Source organism: Equus przewalskii, chromosome 15 (assembly GCF_037783145.1).
Source record: "Equus przewalskii isolate Varuska chromosome 15, EquPr2, whole genome shotgun sequence".
NCBI classification, from domain to species: domain Eukaryota; kingdom Metazoa; phylum Chordata; class Mammalia; order Perissodactyla; family Equidae; genus Equus; species Equus przewalskii.
This window is the reverse complement of record NC_091845.1, coordinates 5362013-5381346: the sequence shown is the minus strand read 5'-3', so window position 1 is coordinate 5381346 and position 19334 is coordinate 5362013. Positions and strand designations below refer to the sequence as shown.

The window sequence follows — 19334 nt, the reverse complement described above, 5'->3', positions numbered from 1 at the left end:
TGGGGACACAAAATGTGCCTGGGAGGTGGCGGGCCAATCAGGCCATCTCTCCAGACCTCAGTTTCTTCATTTAAAAATGAGGAGAGAACTCTAGCTGGTGATCTGAAAGTTCCCTTCCACCTCTACCCTTCAATGTCTCTGCCTCTCCAGGCCTGTGTGTTTCAATCTGTGAAGTGAGATGAATAGTCTCTGCCTTGTTTATCCCACTGGTGATGCGAGGATGCAAGGAGATGGTGGGGATGTCAGGAAAGCTGGGTATTCTGCCAAGGGAAGGAGTAATAATTAAACAGCTTTGGAATCCCTTGCCAAAACACTAGCATGGCCTGGGGCATACAAGAGGTACTCAGTTAAACTTTTAGACTGAAGAAATACTGTATGAAGAGACAGAACAACGCTGGGACTGACCAGAGGTAGGAGAAGCCTTTGCCAATACTGTTTCCTCTGCCTAACATGCAGTTCTCTCCAAGTGGGCCTGTCTAGCTTCTGTGTCTCTAGGACTGACCCAGGAGCCTGGCACAGCGGGTGCCCTTAAATGTTTCAGGATGGAGCTGGCCCAGGACTAGATGTGGCAGTGCTCTCTTCTAAGGTGTCATGTGACTTTGGGGACTAATTGGGGGACAGCCTGTTGGCATCTATACTTTGCTCCTCCCTGCATGCCCTTCTCTCCCTTCCTCTGCCTGGGCGGGGTGGACCCCAACAGACTTCTGGTCCAGAGGCCACAAACTCTAATGTCCCTCCTCAGTGACTGGAGCAATGTTTTTGGAGACAGCAGGACAGGGTGGAGAGTGTGGTGCCCAGGGGCAGCCAGGCTCAGCTCCAGCTGGCTGTTGTCAGCGGGAAATGCAGGTCCACTCTTTTTTAAGAGAAGCCATAAATCCATTTTTTTCCCTGAGTTCTCCTGGTTTTTGAGTGTTGGTTATTCAGGTTTTTTTCAGAACATTGTGGGAGTCAAACAAAGACATCTGTGAACTGGCGGTAGCCCACAGGCCACCAGTTTTGAAATTCTGAAAGCTGTTCCCCTCCACCACTGTACAGATGAGAAAACTGAGGCCCAGAGAGGAAAAGGCATTTGCCAGAGGTGACAGTCAAGATCAGAGCCCAGATCCCACTTGTCCCCTACCCCTCCTTCTCCTTCTCTCTCTTTGTCTCTCTCTGTTTGGACTCTCTTTGTCTCTGTCTCTTTGATGAGTGTCTCTTTCGTGTGTGTCTGCTCTGTATCTCTCCGTCTCTCTCTGTATGCGCCTCACAGTCTCTGTCTCTCTATCTCCCGTTCTTTCCTGCGTGTCTCATTTTAACTGTGTGATTCTCTGAATCCCGGCCTCCGCCGGGATGCCCGCCTTAGGTCTGTGCCGGGACAGGGGGGCAGAGATTCTCTCCGTCTCTCTCCCTCTCTCTCTGTTCCCTGCTCGAGTGATCTCTTAAACAACAGACCTTCGGAGCTGGTGCAGAAACGAGCCTACCCAGCACCCCATCCTGCGGCTCGTGCCTCCTCGCCTCCCCTCCCACCCCCACTGCCCCCGCCCCAGATTTCCGGCCGCGCTGGCAGGCGGCCGGCCGAGCGGGGTACCCTCGGGGCCGACTGCCGTCAGCGCCCCTTCCCGGCCCGCCGACCCCTCCCGGCTGACCTCACCCGCGCCGCCGCCTCGCGCGGATATAAGCAGCGACCCCGCCGAGGAGCGGGCAGCCGGCGCCCCGGGTCCTGCGAGCGCTCCCGGACTCCTGGCCCGCCGACTCCAGACCCCGAAACTGCGGTCTTGAAGCCCCCGAATCCCGGACCGGTCCCGCAGAACTCGCACCGGGCAGGTAACCGCTTCGGTCCCCTCTCCCCCGCAGCGCTGGAAAGGGGGCCCTCTGCCCCCGCCCTCGGGTGCGCCCCGGCTGCGGTCCCCGCGAGCCTCCCGCAGCGCGGGGTGGGCGCACCGGCGGGCGCTGCGCTCGTGCCCGGCTCTCCACGGCGCGGGCACACTGGCGGCTTTCCCTCCTGTGCACCCACGTCCTGGCGTCTGAAGCGCTCGGCGCCAGGCTTCCGATGGGAGGTTCGCATCCCACCTCCGCCGGGATGCCCGCCTTAGGTCTGCGCCGGGACAGGGGGGCAGAACCAAGCAGTCAGGGCGTCGGCGCGAGAGCCTGGGAGTTAGAATACGAATCTGGACGTTAGAAACAGAATTTTCGCGTTGGAATCGAATCTTAGCCTTAGAATCTCAGTCTCAGCGCTAGAAATAGATTTTAGCGTTGGAATTAGATTCCCATCTTAGCCATAGAATCTTAGCTTTGGAAATAGACTCTTAGCGTTGGAATTAGAACGATGGCGTTGGAATAAGAAAGTTGGAGGAGTGTTGGGATAGGAATGTTGCCCTGGGAGCCTTGGGGAGAATCTCAGCCTGCGACGCGGCGTCAGCCTCCCGGCCGTCGGGCCGGCCCTGCGGTCTTGGAGGGGTCGCTCCGGCGAGTCACCCCCGCGCTGGTTTCCCCGGCGCCCCTGACGCTGCAGAGGGCCGGCGGCGGAGGGGTCCCCGCGGCGTCCTGGCTCGCGCAGGCAGAACCGGGCGCGGGCAGGCACTCCAGGCATCCCCATGGGTGAGGACGCCCCGAGCCCGAGGCAGATTCTCCCGCTGCCCCCGCCCCCGCTCGAGGGGCCAGGTGGTCCTGCACCGGGGAGGATGTTTGAACGGCTCGTTACCCTGGCCTCGGGACCCGCTGGGACCGCAGAGCGGGGGATGGAGCGGGCTGGGAGCCGGGGCGCGGGCGCTCATGGTCTCTCTCTTTGCCCCCGACCCCAGACTCCGCGATGCCGAGCCCTTGGTCGCTGCTCGCCATGGCTTTGACCCTGACCCTGACCGGCGTTCCCGGCGGCCGCTCACAGCCCGAGGCGGCCCAGCAGGAGGCGGCGATGGGCGCCGAGCACCCGGGCCTGGACGACCTCCTGCGCCAGGCGGAGCGCCTACTCCTCCTCCGGGAAGACCTCCAGCGGCTGCGAGAGGACCAGGGCGAGCGCGAATCAGGTGAGGGGCGGGCTGTCCGGGGCTGCCGGGCCAGAGGAGGCCGCGGAGAGCGCTGGGGGAAAGCGGGACGCCGAGGGCGAGGGAGCGACTTGGTCATCCGGCCGCTTGCCTTTCAGAAGCTCAGAAAGTCTCATTGGCCACACCCTCACAAGGGTCGTGAGCTGACCATTTCCTGGGATCAGATTGCTCTTCCATCTCATTCTTGGGGCTATTTCACAGAGAGCTGAGAATATTTCCCCTTCAGTGGGGAAGATTCTGTGCGGGCAGGGGGAGGGAGGAAGAGAGAGTCTCTGTGTGTGTTGACAGTTTTAATTAGTAGGCACATATATACCAGGCAGTGTCCCAAGCACTTCAAACCACGTATCACACTATTCCATCTTCCTAATAACCTCTTAGATAGGTACTGTTATTACCGTCATTATACGCAGAAAAAAACTGAGGCTCAGAGAGGTTAAGTGAGTTGCTTATGGTCACACAGCTAGGGAGTGGCAGAGCTGGGGTTGGAATCAGAGGTCATGCCTTTGACCATCTGTGTGTGTGTGTGTCTGTAAGTCCTGAGAGGGAGGTGCAGGGCCATGACTGGTGGAGTGTGTGGGAATCTGCCTTGACTGGGAGGAAGGCTGGAGTGGGTACTCAGGGGTCAGGGGTCCCTCACTGGCATCTTTCCTTCTCCAGAGTCCCAGATTTTTCAACCCAACTGGCTCTCCAAGCGTCAGCATCCAGGCAAAAGGGAGGAAGAGGCAGAAGAGCGAGTTGAAGAGGAGGAGGCAGAAGAAGGGGCTGTGGGACGCCACAAACGGCAGCACCCCGGCCGGCGGGAGGATGAGGCTGCATGGTCAGCTGATGCAACCCAGCAAAAGCGGCAGCACCCTGGCCGGCGTTCCTCCTGGCTCGGGTACACTTTCACCAAGAGGCAGCACCCGGGCAGACGACTGGTGGATCCCCAGGCCCAAAGGAGTTGGGAAGATGAGGAAGAGGAGAGGGAGGAGGGGGAGCTGATGCCTGAGAAACGCCAGCATCCGGGCAAGAGGGCCCTGGGAAGCCCATGTGGGCCCCGGGGAGCCTGTGGTCAAGCCAGCCTCCTGCTGGGGCTCCTAGATGACCTGAGCAGGGGCCAGGGGGCTGAGGAGAAGCGGCAGCACCCCGGGCGGAGGGCGGCCTGGACCCGGGAGCCCCTGGAGGAGTGAGCCCAGTTTGCTGTAAAGTTGAGTTTGGGATCTAAGGATATCTGGAGCCCTGTGTGCCCCATCCCTTTGAGACCCCTCTTTCTCTCCTCCTTAGATCCCTGACCATAAACCTGAGCACCCTGTATACACACACCCATATTACTCCACCTTGCATGGCTGACAAGGGGCCAGATCCCAGAGTCTCTCTCCTCTCACCCCTGCAGGCCTGCTCCCCTTCCTTAACCCTGGCTACAATGACCCTTCCGTGTCTTCTAAGGGATTCCCAGATATGGGGCAGGGAGCCTCTGGGGCAAGCAGCCAGTGAGGGTGGAGTGGAATTGAAGCTGTGCCATCCAAATCCAGCTTGCATCCCCTGCCCCATATCAGGATTCGCCATGAGTAACCTTCACCCCCAAGACCCAGGATCTCCTCCCCATCTTCGGCATCCTTTTGTGGGTGGGCAGAGCCCTGACCCACAGCTGTGTTTTTCTTGGGGAACCATTGTAAGTGGAGACACCCTGTGGTGCTGTGCTGTGCTGTGCTGTGTGTTGGCTGTGGGAATAAACGTGTGTGGGAATATGCAGACATCGCTGAGAAAGTTGTGGTTTGTCTGTGACCCTCTGGCACTTTCCCCTTGTCAATGATCATCATCCTAACGATAATAAAACATGCATCTAGAGAATCGTGGAGCTCTGTGGCTGCAGTTCTGTCTCAGCTGGTGTGAGATTTCTCTTTTCAGCGTTGAGAGGGGACAGGACCAGAGTTGCCCAGCTCTGCTGAGAAGGGAATCAGGGATCCTGGGGGATGAGAAGTCCTCTCCACTGTCCCCATCCCAGAGCAAGCCTGGGAAGTGGACAGGGGTTCTGGAGCCCATTTGACACCTGGGGAAACTGAGACCTGGAGAAGAGGAAGGGCTTGCTGGAGGACACACAGCTGCCTGGGTGCAGGACAAGAGAGAGTGGTGGAGACTGGGGTAAAATGAAGATGCCATCTAAAGACACTTAAATCCAAAAAATTTAATGTCATGTGAATCAAATAATAATAATAACACCAACAACAACATATACACAGCCCACATTATGTGTCAGGCACTGTCCTAAGCACCTTAGGCATGTTAATTCCTTTAATCCTCACGACAATCCTGGGTATTACCATTGTTATGCCCATCTCACTAATGAGGAAACCAAGGTACAGAAAAGTTAAGTAACTTGTCTGAGGTTGAATTTGGCTCACTCATTGCCAGCTTGCAACCTCTGACTTAAAGGAAACTCCAAAATGTCCTCAGGCCTTAGACTCTGAGTTAGTTAGAGCAGCCCCTGTTTGGTGGATGGACCGGCTGCGTGGCTTTTCTGCAAACAGTTTTTAGTCACCTTCTTGGATGGAGGAAGAAGGGGACCAGAAGAGTGTCTGAGACCCAGCTCCTCTCCTTGGGGAGCTCACAGTTCAGGGGGGCGCAGGGACAGAGGAGGACTTGGGGTTTATAAGATGCATTCAACCCATCATCTCCTAGTACAAAAGCCCTCTGAAAAATTGAGCATTTGTTTTTTCAGATTTCGCTCATTTTCAGATGGACAACACAGAAGCTAGGGTCTTGCCCTGAGGCGCATGAAGCATGTAGACCCGGCCTTCCCTCTAAGCTGGCTTTCCACCTCGCCCAGCTGCCTACTGGAAGCTCTAAAACACCCCATCGTCGCCATCAGGCCAAGTGGGGCGCTCGCCAGATTCCCTCTGCTCGCAGACATCCTCTGGGGGCAGGTGCCCAACAGCGGCCATGTGGACGGCTTACACCGGACTTCCCGGGGGTCAGCGCTTACCGACACCTGCTCATCGAATCCCCCGACCCCCCAGGAGACCGGGCTGTCCTGTGCATTTGCAGTTGAGGAAAGTTAAGTTGCAGCTGAGTGTGGATAGGTGAGGCAATTGCTCAGGGATGCACCCACTCTCTCCTGCTTCCAGAGTTGATTGGTCCGGGGGCGGGGGGGGGGGGGGTGTTACCTCCTCAGATATGGGACCATTTGAAGAGGGAGAAACCCACCCTCCCAGACATTTGATGTTTTTCTCTCTGCCCCTGTGAGTGATTGTACCAACGCACCGTGACGGAAAGGATTGACCCTCAGCTTCAGTCGTGAACAAATGATTTGAGCCTCCACCTTCTCATCTATAATACGGGCACAGCCATCTCTAACCTCCCCCAGCATTGTTCTAAGGATTAAATGAGATGGAGCCATGCGTGCAGCTCCTAGCACAGTGCCTGGCATCAAGTTGACCACTGATAAAAGGCGTTGTTCGCTCTAGTGCTCTAGGGCCAGAGAGACTCAAAGCTGAGGCCTTGCAGACCCACTTGTTCCTTCCTTTATTCCTTCAACAACCACGCACACACAAAAACAAAACCAAAGGCGAAAAAACAAGAAACCAGTCCCTGGGGTTTTATTGCAAGTCGGTGCCAGGCACTGGGGCTCTATCCTTAAAATAGTCTACTGGCCACTCCCAAACACCCCTCTCCTTCCCCCTTTCACACACATGCCTTCGCTGGGCCTGGATGCGGTGGCAGAGATGCTGCATGTGCTTCTCTACATTTCCCAGCCTCCCTTGCAGTGAGGGTGGAGTCATAGACAGTCCTGGCCAGTGGGCTCTGAGCAGAAGGGTGTCACTCCTGGGCTGAGGCAGTTAGAGCCCAGGAGCCTCCTTCACCCCTTTCTTCCTGCCGCAGGAGCCTGGGAAGCCACAGATTGAGATGGCAGAGCATGTGATGGAGGGGTTCTGGGCCCCGGCGTCACCAGCTGGAACTTAAACCGTGCTTACCCACAACAGACTTCTCATGTGCAAGAAATAAACTGTGTTGTATGAAGTCTCTGAGATTGCAGGGTTTATTTGTTACCACAGCAAAACTTAGCTGGTTCTGACTCCCACAGAGGCCTCCCCCTTTGTTCTTCCTCCGCTGAATCCTTCCCATCTCTCCCTTCTCGTCTGTCTGCCTTCACCAAGGCACCCAGACCAGGGCCGGGCACAAAGTAGATGCTCAGTAACTATGTGTTGACCGGATGTCGAAAGCTTCAGGTCACTTCTGTCTCAGTTCCCCACCCTGACTTCCTGGGGCTCCCTGCCCCTGAGGGGCTCCCCATCCAGTGGGAAGACAGACAGGTGATGGCCATGTGGTGTGAGAAGTGTTGATTGTGGTGTGCGAAGCATGCAGGGAGTACATGGATACAGGAGGAACTCGGTCCGGTTGGGCAAAGCGGGCTTCCTGGAGGAGGCAACATCCAAGCTGAGTCAAAGGATAAATAAAAAGACAGATATTTCAGATAGAAGGAAAGAGCATTAACAAAGGCCCAGTGGAAAGAAATAATGTGTTCTTGGGGTTGCTAACGTTTGAAATCTGAGGTGTTTGTACCCTCCGTTTCCTCCCATCCCCTACCTTCTAGCCCTGGAGGGGATATGCCTCATCCAGGCCTTGTGCTTTATCTGGTCCACCCTGCTCCCTGGTTCAGTCCAGTCCCCACACAGGGACTCTGATTGCCATGGCTTAGAGGTGTGTGAGAGCAGTGTGGTTTGGGGTGGGATCAGGGAAGCCTTCCTGAGGGAAGGGGCACCTGAGTTGAGTTTTGAAAGATAAAGGAAAAAGAAAACTTTTCCTGAGCACTTACTCTAGGGCCAGACATTGGGGAAACCACTTTTACCCCCACTGTCAGGCACATAGTAGGCGATTTGCAAATATCTGTTGAATGAATTAATTACCCATCATAGTCACCCCTAGTCCAGCGAAGAGGAAACCGAGAGAGAAGTAAGGTGCTTTTCTAAGCTTAGGAGTCTGGAACTTAGGGGTTGTCTCTATGCCCCCCTAACACTCACATCCAATTTTCACCATGTCCTGTAGATTTTACCTCCTAGACACATCTCAAACCCACCCATTTCCTTCCAGCTTCTCCACCACCACCCTGATCCTGGCCACCATCATGTCTCATCTCGAGACTGCAGGGGCCTCCTCGCTGGTCTCTGGCTTCCACTCTTGTCCCCCAAACCCGTTCTCCACATACAGCTGGAGGGACCTTCTTGAAGTACAATGTGATCACGGCAACCACCTACTTAAGACTGATCAGTGGCTCCCATTTCACCTGGGAGAAAATCCAAACTCCTTGTCATGGCCCGTCCAATTGGACTCCTTTTGTCTCTGAACACACCTCAGGGCCTTTATCCCTGCTGTCCCTTTGCCCAGAGAGCCCTCTTTCCTGCGACTCCTGGTGGTACCTCCCTGTGGTGCCTGCGAGGCTGCCTTCCTGGAGTGCAGAGGTCGCAAAGAGAGCCACGTTTCTCTGCCTCCCTGCAGCTGGCTTTCGGGAAGCACAGCAGGTTCTCCGTGCGGCTGCTCTCCTGGGAGATTTGGAAGGCTGCTCTGACGATTCCTGCCGGAAAGCAAGGTGGCAGTGACGTGTGGCGTTTCTGCAGCAGCTTCTCAGTGCCCCAACGCAGGCTTCGGGAGTATCTGGAGTCAGTTGCTGATGGCAACTTTCTGGCCAGATTCATGGCTACAGGAGTATGTTCCTTTCTTTTCTCTTTTCTTTTTCAACAACTTTATTGGGGGTATATTTTACATGTCATAAAATTTATCCATTTCAGGTAGACAATTCAATGATTTTTAGTAAATTTACCTAGTAGTATAGCCATCACATCACTACAAATCAGTTTTGGAACATTTTCAGACCCCCAAGAAGACCCTTAGGCCCACTTACAGTTAATCTCTCCCCGCCCTCAGCCCCGGGCAACCACTAAGCTATTTTCTCTCTATTAACTTGCCTTTTCTATATGTTTTATACAAATAGAATCATAGAACACATGGTCTCTTGTGCCTGGCTTCTGCCGCGTAGCCTAACGTTTTTGAAGTTCATCCATGATGTAGCGTGTTTTAGTGGTTTGTTCCTTTTGATTGCTGGATAGTAGTCCAAGTAGTGAGTTCTTTGAGCTCAATAATCCCAAAGCTGGCTCCTCATTTCCCCCCTTCCTGATTGGAAACAGGGAACAGCTTCCCTGGCATCCACGTTTGTGGAAAGTGTGAATGAAGGCCACACGAAGGAAGGCGGAGCTGGGACCTGAGACCAGCTCTGCCTGATTCCCTGGCCCGAGAGGGAGGTGGTGTGGCAAACCCAAACATTGTAGGGCGCTATGCTCTACCTTTTAAAAACCCTTCAGAGGACACCAAACAGCCCACTGCAGGTGCCAGTGTTCACATCCACACCGTGCCACCAACAGCTGACTGCGTGCAGAGCCCTGTGCAAGGCACTTTCCACCCACCATTTCCACCTCCACTTTATGGGTGAGAAACGCCTGGCTCAGAGAGGTGAAACGACTTGCCTAAGGCCACACGTCTTATGTGGACGGCACTGCCGGGCTCGCCCAGTTCTGTAAGCCTCCAAGTCCACTGGTCTTTCCTCTACCCGTGCTGTTCCTTGCTCAGGCAGCTTTGAAAAGCTGGGGAACATTTCTTCAAGGGGCTGCCTCTCACAAACTCAGCGAAGCTGCCTATCCTGCTTTGGTGTGAAACATCCCGATATCATGACTTCCTTTAATATGTTCTTTGATTAACTCTTTCTGTGAACTTTATTTTGATTAATTAAATGCAGTCAGAGGACCGGTTTGCCGAGGGACTCAGTTCCTGCTCGGGCCTCTCGGGTGGCACGAGAATGTGGAGGGCTACTTACCTGAAGGATGTTGGCAATTAGAGCCCATTTCGATTGCCTGGGCGCGAGCTGACTGCCTTGGAGAACATCAATTAGTTTATCGGCTAAATTGTGCTGCGAGTTATGGGTTTCCAAGGGGACCTGTGGTCAATGCCAGGATTTAAGTGGCTCTAGTCTTCAGGGATCATCTCCCCTGAATCGCGGCCACGTTCTGGGCCTGGTAATTATTGGCAGACTGATTAGGCCTTGTCCGTTACGGAGAGTGACTTCCTAATCACCAGCTGCCGGAGCAGAGCTTCCCGGCACCGACGCACGTCCACCCCGTCCGACGTGCCAGAGGCTGGCCGCACGCGTGGGCACAGCTGCTTCGGGCCTGTGGCCAGAGAGATGGCACAGGGCACACGCTGGGCTCTGCCTGGTCTCCCTTGGGAGGAGCACAGGGTCTCAGGGCAGCCCTGGAGAGGGTGGAACCCCAGGCTGCTCCTGGGAGGTTGAACGTTATCTCCAAGGGCATGCCTGGCCTAGGAAGGAAAGGGAGCCCTCCTAATAAGGGCTCTGAGCTAGTAATGGAAAGGGTCGGTATTTAGTGAGCACTTACTGTGTGCCAAGCACTGCTCTAACCACTCCACAGGCAGTAGTCAGTCAACTGTCTCCAGGAGGAAACAGAGACACAGAGAGGTGACGCGATTGGCCCACACATCTGAAATTCACATCCAAGGTCTGCTTCCAAGTTGAAAGGCTGTGGAAGGCTGGCTGTCAGCTTTCACGTGTACTATTGCTTCTCGCCGCGGCTGTGAGGACCCCCAGGTCCTAAGACTCTTTCAGGGGCTCTGTGGGGTCTTCACTTTCCTAACCACATATCTGTGCGGGGCCTGGTTTTCTTCATATGCTTCAATCAAAATTTAATCTGTGATTTAATTCTAGAAGCAGATAAGATAATCCAGTTGTTTTCTATTGTCAGACATTTAAAAGATTTGTAAAAATGCAAACCGATGCCACTCTTCTCATTAAATTGTTCTTTCTTTTGGAAACTATATTTTCCACAAAAATGTTTTGTTTATGTTAACACATAATGGATTTATTACTTATTTTTAAATAAACATTAAAAAAATTCTCATTTTGGGGCTGGCCCCGTGGTGCAGCAGTTAAATTCACATGCTTGACTTCGGTGGCCCAGGGTTCATGGGTTTGGATCCTGGGCGCAGACCTATGCACTGCTTATCAAGCCATGCTGAGACAGCATCCCACATATAAAATAGAGGAAGATTAGCATAAATGCTAGCCAGCAACAGTCCTTCTCAAGCAAAAAGGGGAAGATTGGCAATAGATGTTAGCTCAGGGCCAATCTTCCTCAGCAAAAATAAATAAATAAATAAATAAATAAATAAATAAATCTCATTTTAATTTCTACTATAGGAAATATCAATAGCTATAACCCACATAGTCAAGGTTTTTGGGGTTCTCAATAATTTTAAGATCATCAAGGGGTCCTGAGATCACAAGATTGAAAACCGCAGATATACCCTATCATAAAAAGAGCTGATACTTAGCAAACCTGTGTGCTAGGCCTTGTTCTAAGTGCTTTACTATTTTGACTTATTTAATCTTCTCACCCAGGAAGTAACGATTACAATTATCTGTGTGAGGAAACAGAGGCATAGAGAGGTTAAGTCTCTTGCCCGAGGCCACACAGCTGGGACATGGCAAAGCCCAGCCACCACCCTAGGCCTCTAGGCTCTGAAGTCTGTGCTCTTAGCCATGGCCCTACACTCTACCTCCAGGCAGCCTTGCTTACACTCATGGGGGTAGGGGTGGGGTGGGGGGCCGGAGGGGGCACCTGCACTGAGCTAAGGGCTCACCTGTTTTATTTTGTTTTTTCTTGCTGAGGAAGATTAGCCCTGAGCTAAGACCTTTGCCCATCTTCCTCCACTTTTATAAGTGAGTTGCTGCCTCAGCATGGCTGAGTCATGTAGGTCTGCGCCTGGGATCCAAACCCATGAACCCTGGGCCTGCGAACCCAGGCCATCTAAGCAGAGGGTGCCAAACTCAACCACTGTGCCCATGGTGCCGGCCCCAGGGCTCATCTGTTTTGATGGCATCATCCTAAATTCCCCATAAGGACATTTCAGCACAGAGAGATGCAGTACTTTGCCTGGATCACACAGCCAGGAGGGGACTTCTTACTCCCCAGCTCTGAGTGGGACCCAGGCCCCACCCCCACCTCCACCACAGAGATTGGCTTGAGGTGGGGGGGGGGCGGGGGGGGGGGGGGCAGCAAGCAACGAGAGTTAGCTCCAGGACTTCTGCTAGAATTTTTGGTAAAAGGCTCTCTATTTCCCCTCATGGGTGCTAAACTAGTAGGATGTTAGCCTGGAGCTGCTGGAGGTCAGCTTGCCAGTGGAGAGAAAGAACCTGGTGGAGAACGAAGCCCACAGAAGACAGTCACGAGATGGAGAGAGAGACAGATATCTGGTCACTCTGAGCCCCTGGAAGCCATGCCGTATACCCTTGGCCTTTTCAGTTAGAAGGCCAGTAAGTTCTGTTTTTTCTCAAGTCATTTGTTTCTTTCAAATAGATCACAAGTTTTAACCCACTCTATAAATGCCACACTCCTTCAGCGTGTTTTTGAGTGGGAATATTCCTTCCTTTCTGTCCCCCTACCTCCTGCCAACCGCTTCCCCGGTCACTGCCCAGCTCAGAAGGGCACGCTGGGAAGGGCTCCAGTCGCTCTCTAGGATGGTGTCCCTGTCACCTCTTCTCCCAGATTCTGGTGTGGTTCAGGAGATCAAAGGCAGAGAGGAAGGTGGGGTACCCCTTCTTCCCGCTGCAGGCTGGGCCTCATCCCTGCCTCGGCCATAGCGCCCGTGGGCAGCCCTCTCCCTCACCCCTTCAGCCCTGCAGGGCGGCAACGGCTCCCTGCTGTTGCTCTCCTCGGGGTGCTGAAGTACCTCGAGCACGTCTCTTAACCTGCCCTCCCTGTGAGAAAAAGTCCCCTCGCTAAGATTTCTTCAGGGGCTGGCCAGGTGGCATAGTGATTAAGTTCGCATGCTTGCTTCGGTGGCCTGGGGTTTGCAGGTTTGGATCCTGGGTGCAGACCTACACACCACTCATCAAGCCATGCTGTGGCGGCGTGCCACATACAGAATAGAGGAAGGCTGGCAACTGATGTTAGCTCAGGGCCGATCTTCCTCACACACACAAAAAAGAAAGATTTCTTCAGACTCCCTTGCAGTGGGCAGCTGTTCCTTGTCTGGGCTCAGATGGACATAGCCTCACCAGCAGTCATAATAATAGCACCATAGTGAAGACAGAGGCCAGTCTTGTGGAATCATGGGAGACTTTAGTAAGCTCCTTATGCCCATTAATACTAAGGAAAATTATGAAGATGATGATTATAGCAACTACGTTTACTGAGCACTCACTATTTGCTGCCCACTGACCTCGGAACTTTACATACGTCATTACGTCATCCCACAATGGTTTTATTGGGTAAGAATTGCCCTTATTCCCATTTTACAGATGAGGGTACTGAGGTTCAGAGAAAGGAAGCCACTTCCCTACGATCACACAGCTAGTGAGTTGCTAAGCCAGGATTAAAACCCGTCTGTATGAACTCAAAACCACACTGTAGATTACGTGACAGAGTTCCAGCATCTAATTTCTGTTTGAGATTTAAATTCTGCCTCTCTCTTAGCTTCCCAGCAGCCCCCTCTGCTCTCACCTGGTTGCTTCTGAGCAGACCCTTCCTCTTTCCCCACAGCCCCAGCTCCTGCCCCTGCGGGACCTCTCAAACCCAAGCCGGGGGCAGCCGCTGGAGGAGAGAGGTCTCCTCTGCATGTCCCTCCTGCTGCTCTTCTGGCGCCAGCCGGAAATGAGAGCCAGATGGAGGGCCTGACCCGCCTTCTCACGGGGGCTCAGCCTGTCTGAGGAGAGAGCGGTGCCTTAATATTAATCACAATAATGGTAACAGCCCCTATCCATCGATCACCTACAGGGCGCATGCCAGGCACACCACATGCATTGTCTCATCTCATTCTCACAAACAGCTTTGCAGTGTAAGTACTATAGTTATGCCAGTATACAGATGGGGAAACTGAGGCTCAAAACCTTTAGGTAACTTGTCTAAGATCAGGCAAGCAACTTGTGATTCCAGTCTTCCTGACACCATACGCTTAACTTCTAAGAGAGTCTACCATTGTGTAGACAGTTTCTGAGGCAACAGTCCCCAGAGGTACAGTCAACAAGAACAGGCTGTCTCTCTTCATGTAGCCTGCGAGGTCTTGTGGTGTGGGGGAGGGCTTCTATCTGAAGGGCTCTGTAGAGAGGCTCAGCTACTGGGCTAATAACAGTGTTAATAACTCTCAAGCTCTTTTTTTTTTTGGTGAGCAAGATTGGCCCTGAGCTAAGACACATTGCCAATCTTCCTTTTTTTCCTTAAGGAAGATTGTCCCTGAGCTAACATCTGTGCCAATCTTCCTCTATTTTGTACTTGGGATGCTGCCACAGTATGGTTTGACGAGCAGTGTGTAGGTCTGTGCCCAGGATCTGAACCCACAGACCCTGGGCAGCTGAAGCAGAGCATGTGAACTTAACCACTGCACTGCTGGGCCAGCCCCACAAGCTCATTTTTTTAAAAATTATTTATTTATTAATTTTTTTGAGGAAGATTAGCTCTAAGCTAACATCTGTGCCCGTCTTCCTCTGCTTTATATGTGGGACGCCTGCCACAGCATGGCTTGATAAGCAGTGCCTAGGTCTGTGCCCGGGATGCAAACCAGTGAGCCCCAGGCCACTGAAGAGGAACGTGTGAACTTAACCGCTGGGCCACTGGGCCGGCGCCCCCGCAAGCTCACTTTAAAGACAGCCTGGATGCTTCTCTCCTCAGAGCCTGGGCATCTGTGCTTCCCTCCAACCCAATAACTCCTGTGATTCTGTATTTAAAATATCTCAGGAGGCTTCTGATTGAAGATGACTGACTGGTCACACACGGTGAGCTCCTCTTCCTGAGTGAATAGTCAAGGATGATCTAAACACTTGAGGAAAACTTGCAACCTAAACAAGAGACTAAGATAAAGCGACAGAATGACCCCAGAGGAAACAGATAATTCTGACAACAGAAAGGGATGTTAGGGGCTGGCCCCGTGGCCGAGTGGTTAAGTTCCCGCGCTCCGCTGCAGGCGGCCCAGTGTTTCGTTGGTTCGAATCCTGGGCGTGGACATGGCACTGCTCGTCAAACCACGCTGAGGCAGCATCCCACATGCCACAACTAAAAGGAGCCACAACAAAGAATATACAACCATGTACGGGGGCCTTTGGGGAGAAAAAGGAAAAAAAAAATAAAATCTTAAAAAAAAAAAAAAAGAAAGGGATGTTAAAAGAAACAAGAAAAAAGAAAATACCTTCTAACTGGTATTCTCAGAGAGATAAGACATAATATAGCATCCATAAAACTAGTAAAAGATGATATAGAAATGGATCAGTCAGGGAACAAGAAAAAACTTGCAAATTAAAACATGACTCCAAACATCTTAGCAATGCGTCTTTTCCTTTCCATCCCTCTGCCCAGCCCTAAATCTAGGGCCGCTCGCCCCCTCTCTTACCTGGTCTCTATTGCTGTTCCTTTCCCTTATCGCTTCTCCTGACTTCTGAATATCCCTCTTCTGGCACCAGGGTGATCTTTCAAAAACATGGGCTTCATTATACTTTCCTGCTTAAAACCCCTGCTGACTCTTCCTTTCCTTCGCAATGAAAGCTTTCGTGTCTAGAACCTGTGACAGACACTGTTAGTTGCCTTCTCAACAGACATCTCTCCCATTCATTCACAGTTTTGTTCAGTATCAAGCAGCCAGACATCTCAGAAGAGCTGTATATCGATGGGTCTAAGCTGATCTTGGAAATTCCATTCTCTTGCTAATGATCTGTTTAGGGGTGTTTGTGTCACTTAGTGAAATATGGGATGTCAATGTGGGAAAGATGGGGCCTCGGAGAAAGCTTTCCTTGCTGATAAAACAGAGGCACCACGGGAAAAAATAATCTCTCTTCTTCTGCTTAATGTCATAATGTTCTCAAGTGATATTTGGAACTTTGGCAGCCATTTTGTGACCACGAGGGCACAAGTCTGAGATAGAAGTCAACCCACTGGGGTGGCAGAGCAGAAAGATGGACACATCTGAGTCCTTGACAATGTCATTGAGCCAAGCAGAATTGACCAAACCCAGAGCCACCCCACCTCTGGACATCTTGTTATGTGGGATAATAAAATTGACTCATTGTTTAAACCACTTCTAGTTGGAATTTCTGTTACTTGTGGCCAAAAGCATCCTAACAACTATAGTACCTGACTTTTCAGCCCCATCCTCTGCCACCTCCCAGCTCTTGTGCTCTCCGTCCTTTGCTGTCACTTTCCTTAGCTGTTCACTATCCCCAAACACGCCACACTGGTTCTTGCCTCTACATCTTTGCCCCCACCATTCTGTCTGCCAGGAATGCCCTTGCCCACTCATCGTTTAATACCCTGAGACTTAACATTATTACTGCCTCTGGGACGTCCTTCCCAACACCCCCAGTTGTGTTGGATGACCTGCCTCTATGCTTCCAGCTCCCCTTTCATCCCTCCCACCACTAGGGAGCATGTCTGTCCCCCAGAGAACTGTGAGATCTTTGTGGGGGGGAGAGAATTGTGTCCCTAGCACTCAGGAAGGACGCTTCTCAGGACCTTTGTGGGTTTGTCACGTCTCGAAATTGCCTCCAAAGTTATGCTCATGTATGGATGTTTGTGTGGTAGAGTGAGCTGGCTAAAAGCCAGGCTTTGGAGTCCAACAGACCCAGGTCTGAGTCTGAGCTCAGGCCCTAACTGGCTGTGTGGCCTGCAAGAGCTAACAACAACCTCTCTGTGTCTCAGTCCTCCACCTGCAAAGTGGAGATGGCGAAACCTAGGGCATCATGAAGATTAAGCGAGATGAGGCTTGTAAACCATTTAACTCGGCGCCTGGCACGTAGTAACTTATTCATAAACGCCAGCTCCTGGGATTATTACTTTATTAGTTTGTATTTAATTTTTTTTGTGGAGAGGGTTGAGAGCTTTTGTCAGATTCTCAAAGGAGTCTTCCAGGAAGGTCAAGAACCACTGTTTGGGAGTAAAAGCAGCAGCGGGTCTGCCCGCTGGGGTGGGGGTACCACGATACGTGTGCACGTCTTGCCATTGTGAAGTCAGCTAGGGGAGTACTGTGTAACTGCCTCCTCCGTGGGGTCAGTGTGCCCACTGCCTGATCTTGCCATGATGAGTGCCCCTTTATCATCTCTCCCCCAAGGCCCTGGGTCCCCGTGACCTCAGGGCTCTCCAAATGCCTCATTAGCGCCTGTTGAGAGCAGAGCTGCACATGGGGCTGCTGCTCTCCCCTCATTCGAGCAGAAGGAGGCGCAGCTCTGACAGGGGCGGGCAGGGGCTGCAGCCCCTTTGTGTTTGGGTTTGATGACTCAGGGAACATGGCACTTCTGAGGACATCATTTTCACCGCAAAGAGTGGCTTTGGCCCTCTGGGCTGCACCGTACCCCCACCCACATGATTCCCCAACCCCAGGCCCAGCTCTTTTCCTAAGTTGCCTTAGCACCAGCATTAGAGCTGCATTTGTGGGGCCAGCCCGGTGGCACAGTGGTTAAGTTCGCACATTCCACTTCGGCAGCTGAGGTTTGCCCATTTGGATCCCAGGTGCAGACCTATGCACCACTTATTAAGCCATGTTGTGGCAGGCATCCCACATATAAAATAGAGGAAGATGGGCACGGGTCTTAGCTCTGAGCCAATCTTCTTCAGCAAAAAAGAGGAGGATTGGCAGCAGATGTTAGCTCAGGGCTAATTGTCCTCAAAAGAAAAAAAAAGCTGCATTTGTAATAAACTAGTTCTTGACTCTTTGGTCTTCCTAGTGGCCAAGAGAGGGTGGATCAGAACAGGAAGCCCCAGTGAGCCGGGGGCAGAGCAGGGATCAAGACCCTGCAGGGTGGTGAGCAGAAGTGCACACTTGGTGTCAGGCAAACGAAGGTGGATCCTGGCTCTGCCACTTTCCAGCCGTGGTGTTAGGTAAGTTCTTTCTGCTCTCATCTGTAAGGAGAGGGTAAATAATCAACCTGAGCCATCACTCCCCTACCTTGCAGAGAAGTCATTTCAAAAGTCAGCTCTGACCATGTCACTTTCCTGCTGACATCCCTCAGCCATGCTCCCCAGCCCTCAGGACAAAGGGCAAGTTCCTTGGCCTGCCATTCAAGGCCCTTTGTGAACTGGACACTGTTTGTGGCTCCTACCCCAGACACCACCACCCATCCCATTCAGTCACACTGTACAAACTATTTCTCTTCTTAGCCCACCAGCACTAGTGGCCTCTTTGCCTGGAATTCTTCCTGCTTCTCTTTTTGACCTGGAAAATCCCAGCTTCAGACTCAACTCAGGCACCTCCTCCTCCAGGAAGCCTTCTGTGACCTCCTCCCACGTCGTATCCAGCAAATCCTCTTGGCTCCCATGCATCAGAGTTGAATGGACCTGGCCTCAGAGTCTGGGGGTTCACCTAGAGCAGTGCATCTCAAAGTGTGGTCCAGCATCGTTTGGAAACTTGTGAGAAACATAAAATCTTGGGCCCCACCCTCAGACTTACTGAATCAGAAACTCTGGCAGCGGGGCCTGGTGATCTGTGTTGCAAAAGGCCCTCCAGGGAATTCTGCAGCTGGCGTTTGAGAACCGCTGGTCTAATCCGGTCCTCTGAAGCCACATTAGATTTCCACATCGGAAGTGCCTTGTGACATCAACTGCCACGGTGCCAACTCTGGCACCTGCTGCAGAAGGGAGAGGTCCTGGCCAAGCGGTCGGCTCCCTGGGTGCCGCCAGCTGATGGATGAGAACGTTCCCCGTCACATCGCCTTCTCCCACTTCCTGGAGACACCCCACCAATCTCAAATTCTAACTTTCTCTTATTGGCAAAGAAGAAATTTCAGCACCTGTCTCATTTATTTCTCATCAGCCTCCCTTCCCTCCCAATCACGCCAGGCAGGGACCTGCTGGGCTTGAGAATCGAACTACGGGTCACCTGCCTCTTCAGGAAAACGCTGTAAATTTCACGTGGCTCCTCTCAGACACATTAAATATTGTCTGGAAAAATACTTCTTTTCTCCTCTTCTCTTGCCCAGCACCCCACCAGTGTGGTTCAGAGAGTTGTGAAGCTCTCAGTAGTCCAGATGTTTTCTGAACCAGGTTTTCCTCCCCTTAGAAGAGTTGTTCCCCTCAATCCTCTGCCCGCCACATCTGGAATCTGTCAGCTTTTCATACCAGGAAGTTCTTCTGATGTCTAACCCAACTCTTTCTTGCTGTCAGTGGCTCCAAATCAGCCATGACCTATAAAGAACAAGTAATTCCATCTCTGTCTCACAGCTCTGGAAACTGGCAAAGGCCAGGCACACCGTAGGCACTTAGTAAGTGTAAGTTTAGAAAAATGAGTGAGTAGGGAGAT

The 19334-nt window shown here is 52.4% G+C and overlaps 1 protein-coding gene across 2 annotated transcripts; it reads left to right on the top strand.

Moving 5' to 3' along the window:
- The first annotated feature begins 1399 nt into the window (after positions 1-1399).
- TRH (thyrotropin releasing hormone) lies at positions 1400-4871 on the top strand. 2 transcript variants are annotated; one of them, XM_008520842.2, is made up of 3 exons: positions 1400-1803; positions 2781-3002; positions 3678-4871. In XM_008520842.2, exons 2-3 carry the CDS (start codon positions 2789-2791, stop codon positions 4187-4189), a joined length of 726 nt encoding a protein of 241 aa, XP_008519064.2. In that variant the 5' UTR covers positions 1400-1803; positions 2781-2788; the 3' UTR covers positions 4190-4871. The 2 variants fall into 2 exon arrangements, with proteins under 2 accessions (XP_008519064.2, XP_070432585.1); XM_070576484.1 differs by lacking the exon at positions 1400-1803 and adding an exon at positions 2345-2577.
- Positions 4872-19334: the final 14463 nt, after the last annotated feature.

Excerpts from the sequence above, each read along its gene's own strand:
- TRH (XM_070576484.1), top strand. Across the intron at positions 3,003-3,677 it reads CCAGGGCGAGCGCGAATCAG|AGTCCCAGATTTTTCAACCC; the intron begins GTGAGGGGCGGG and ends TTCCTTCTCCAG.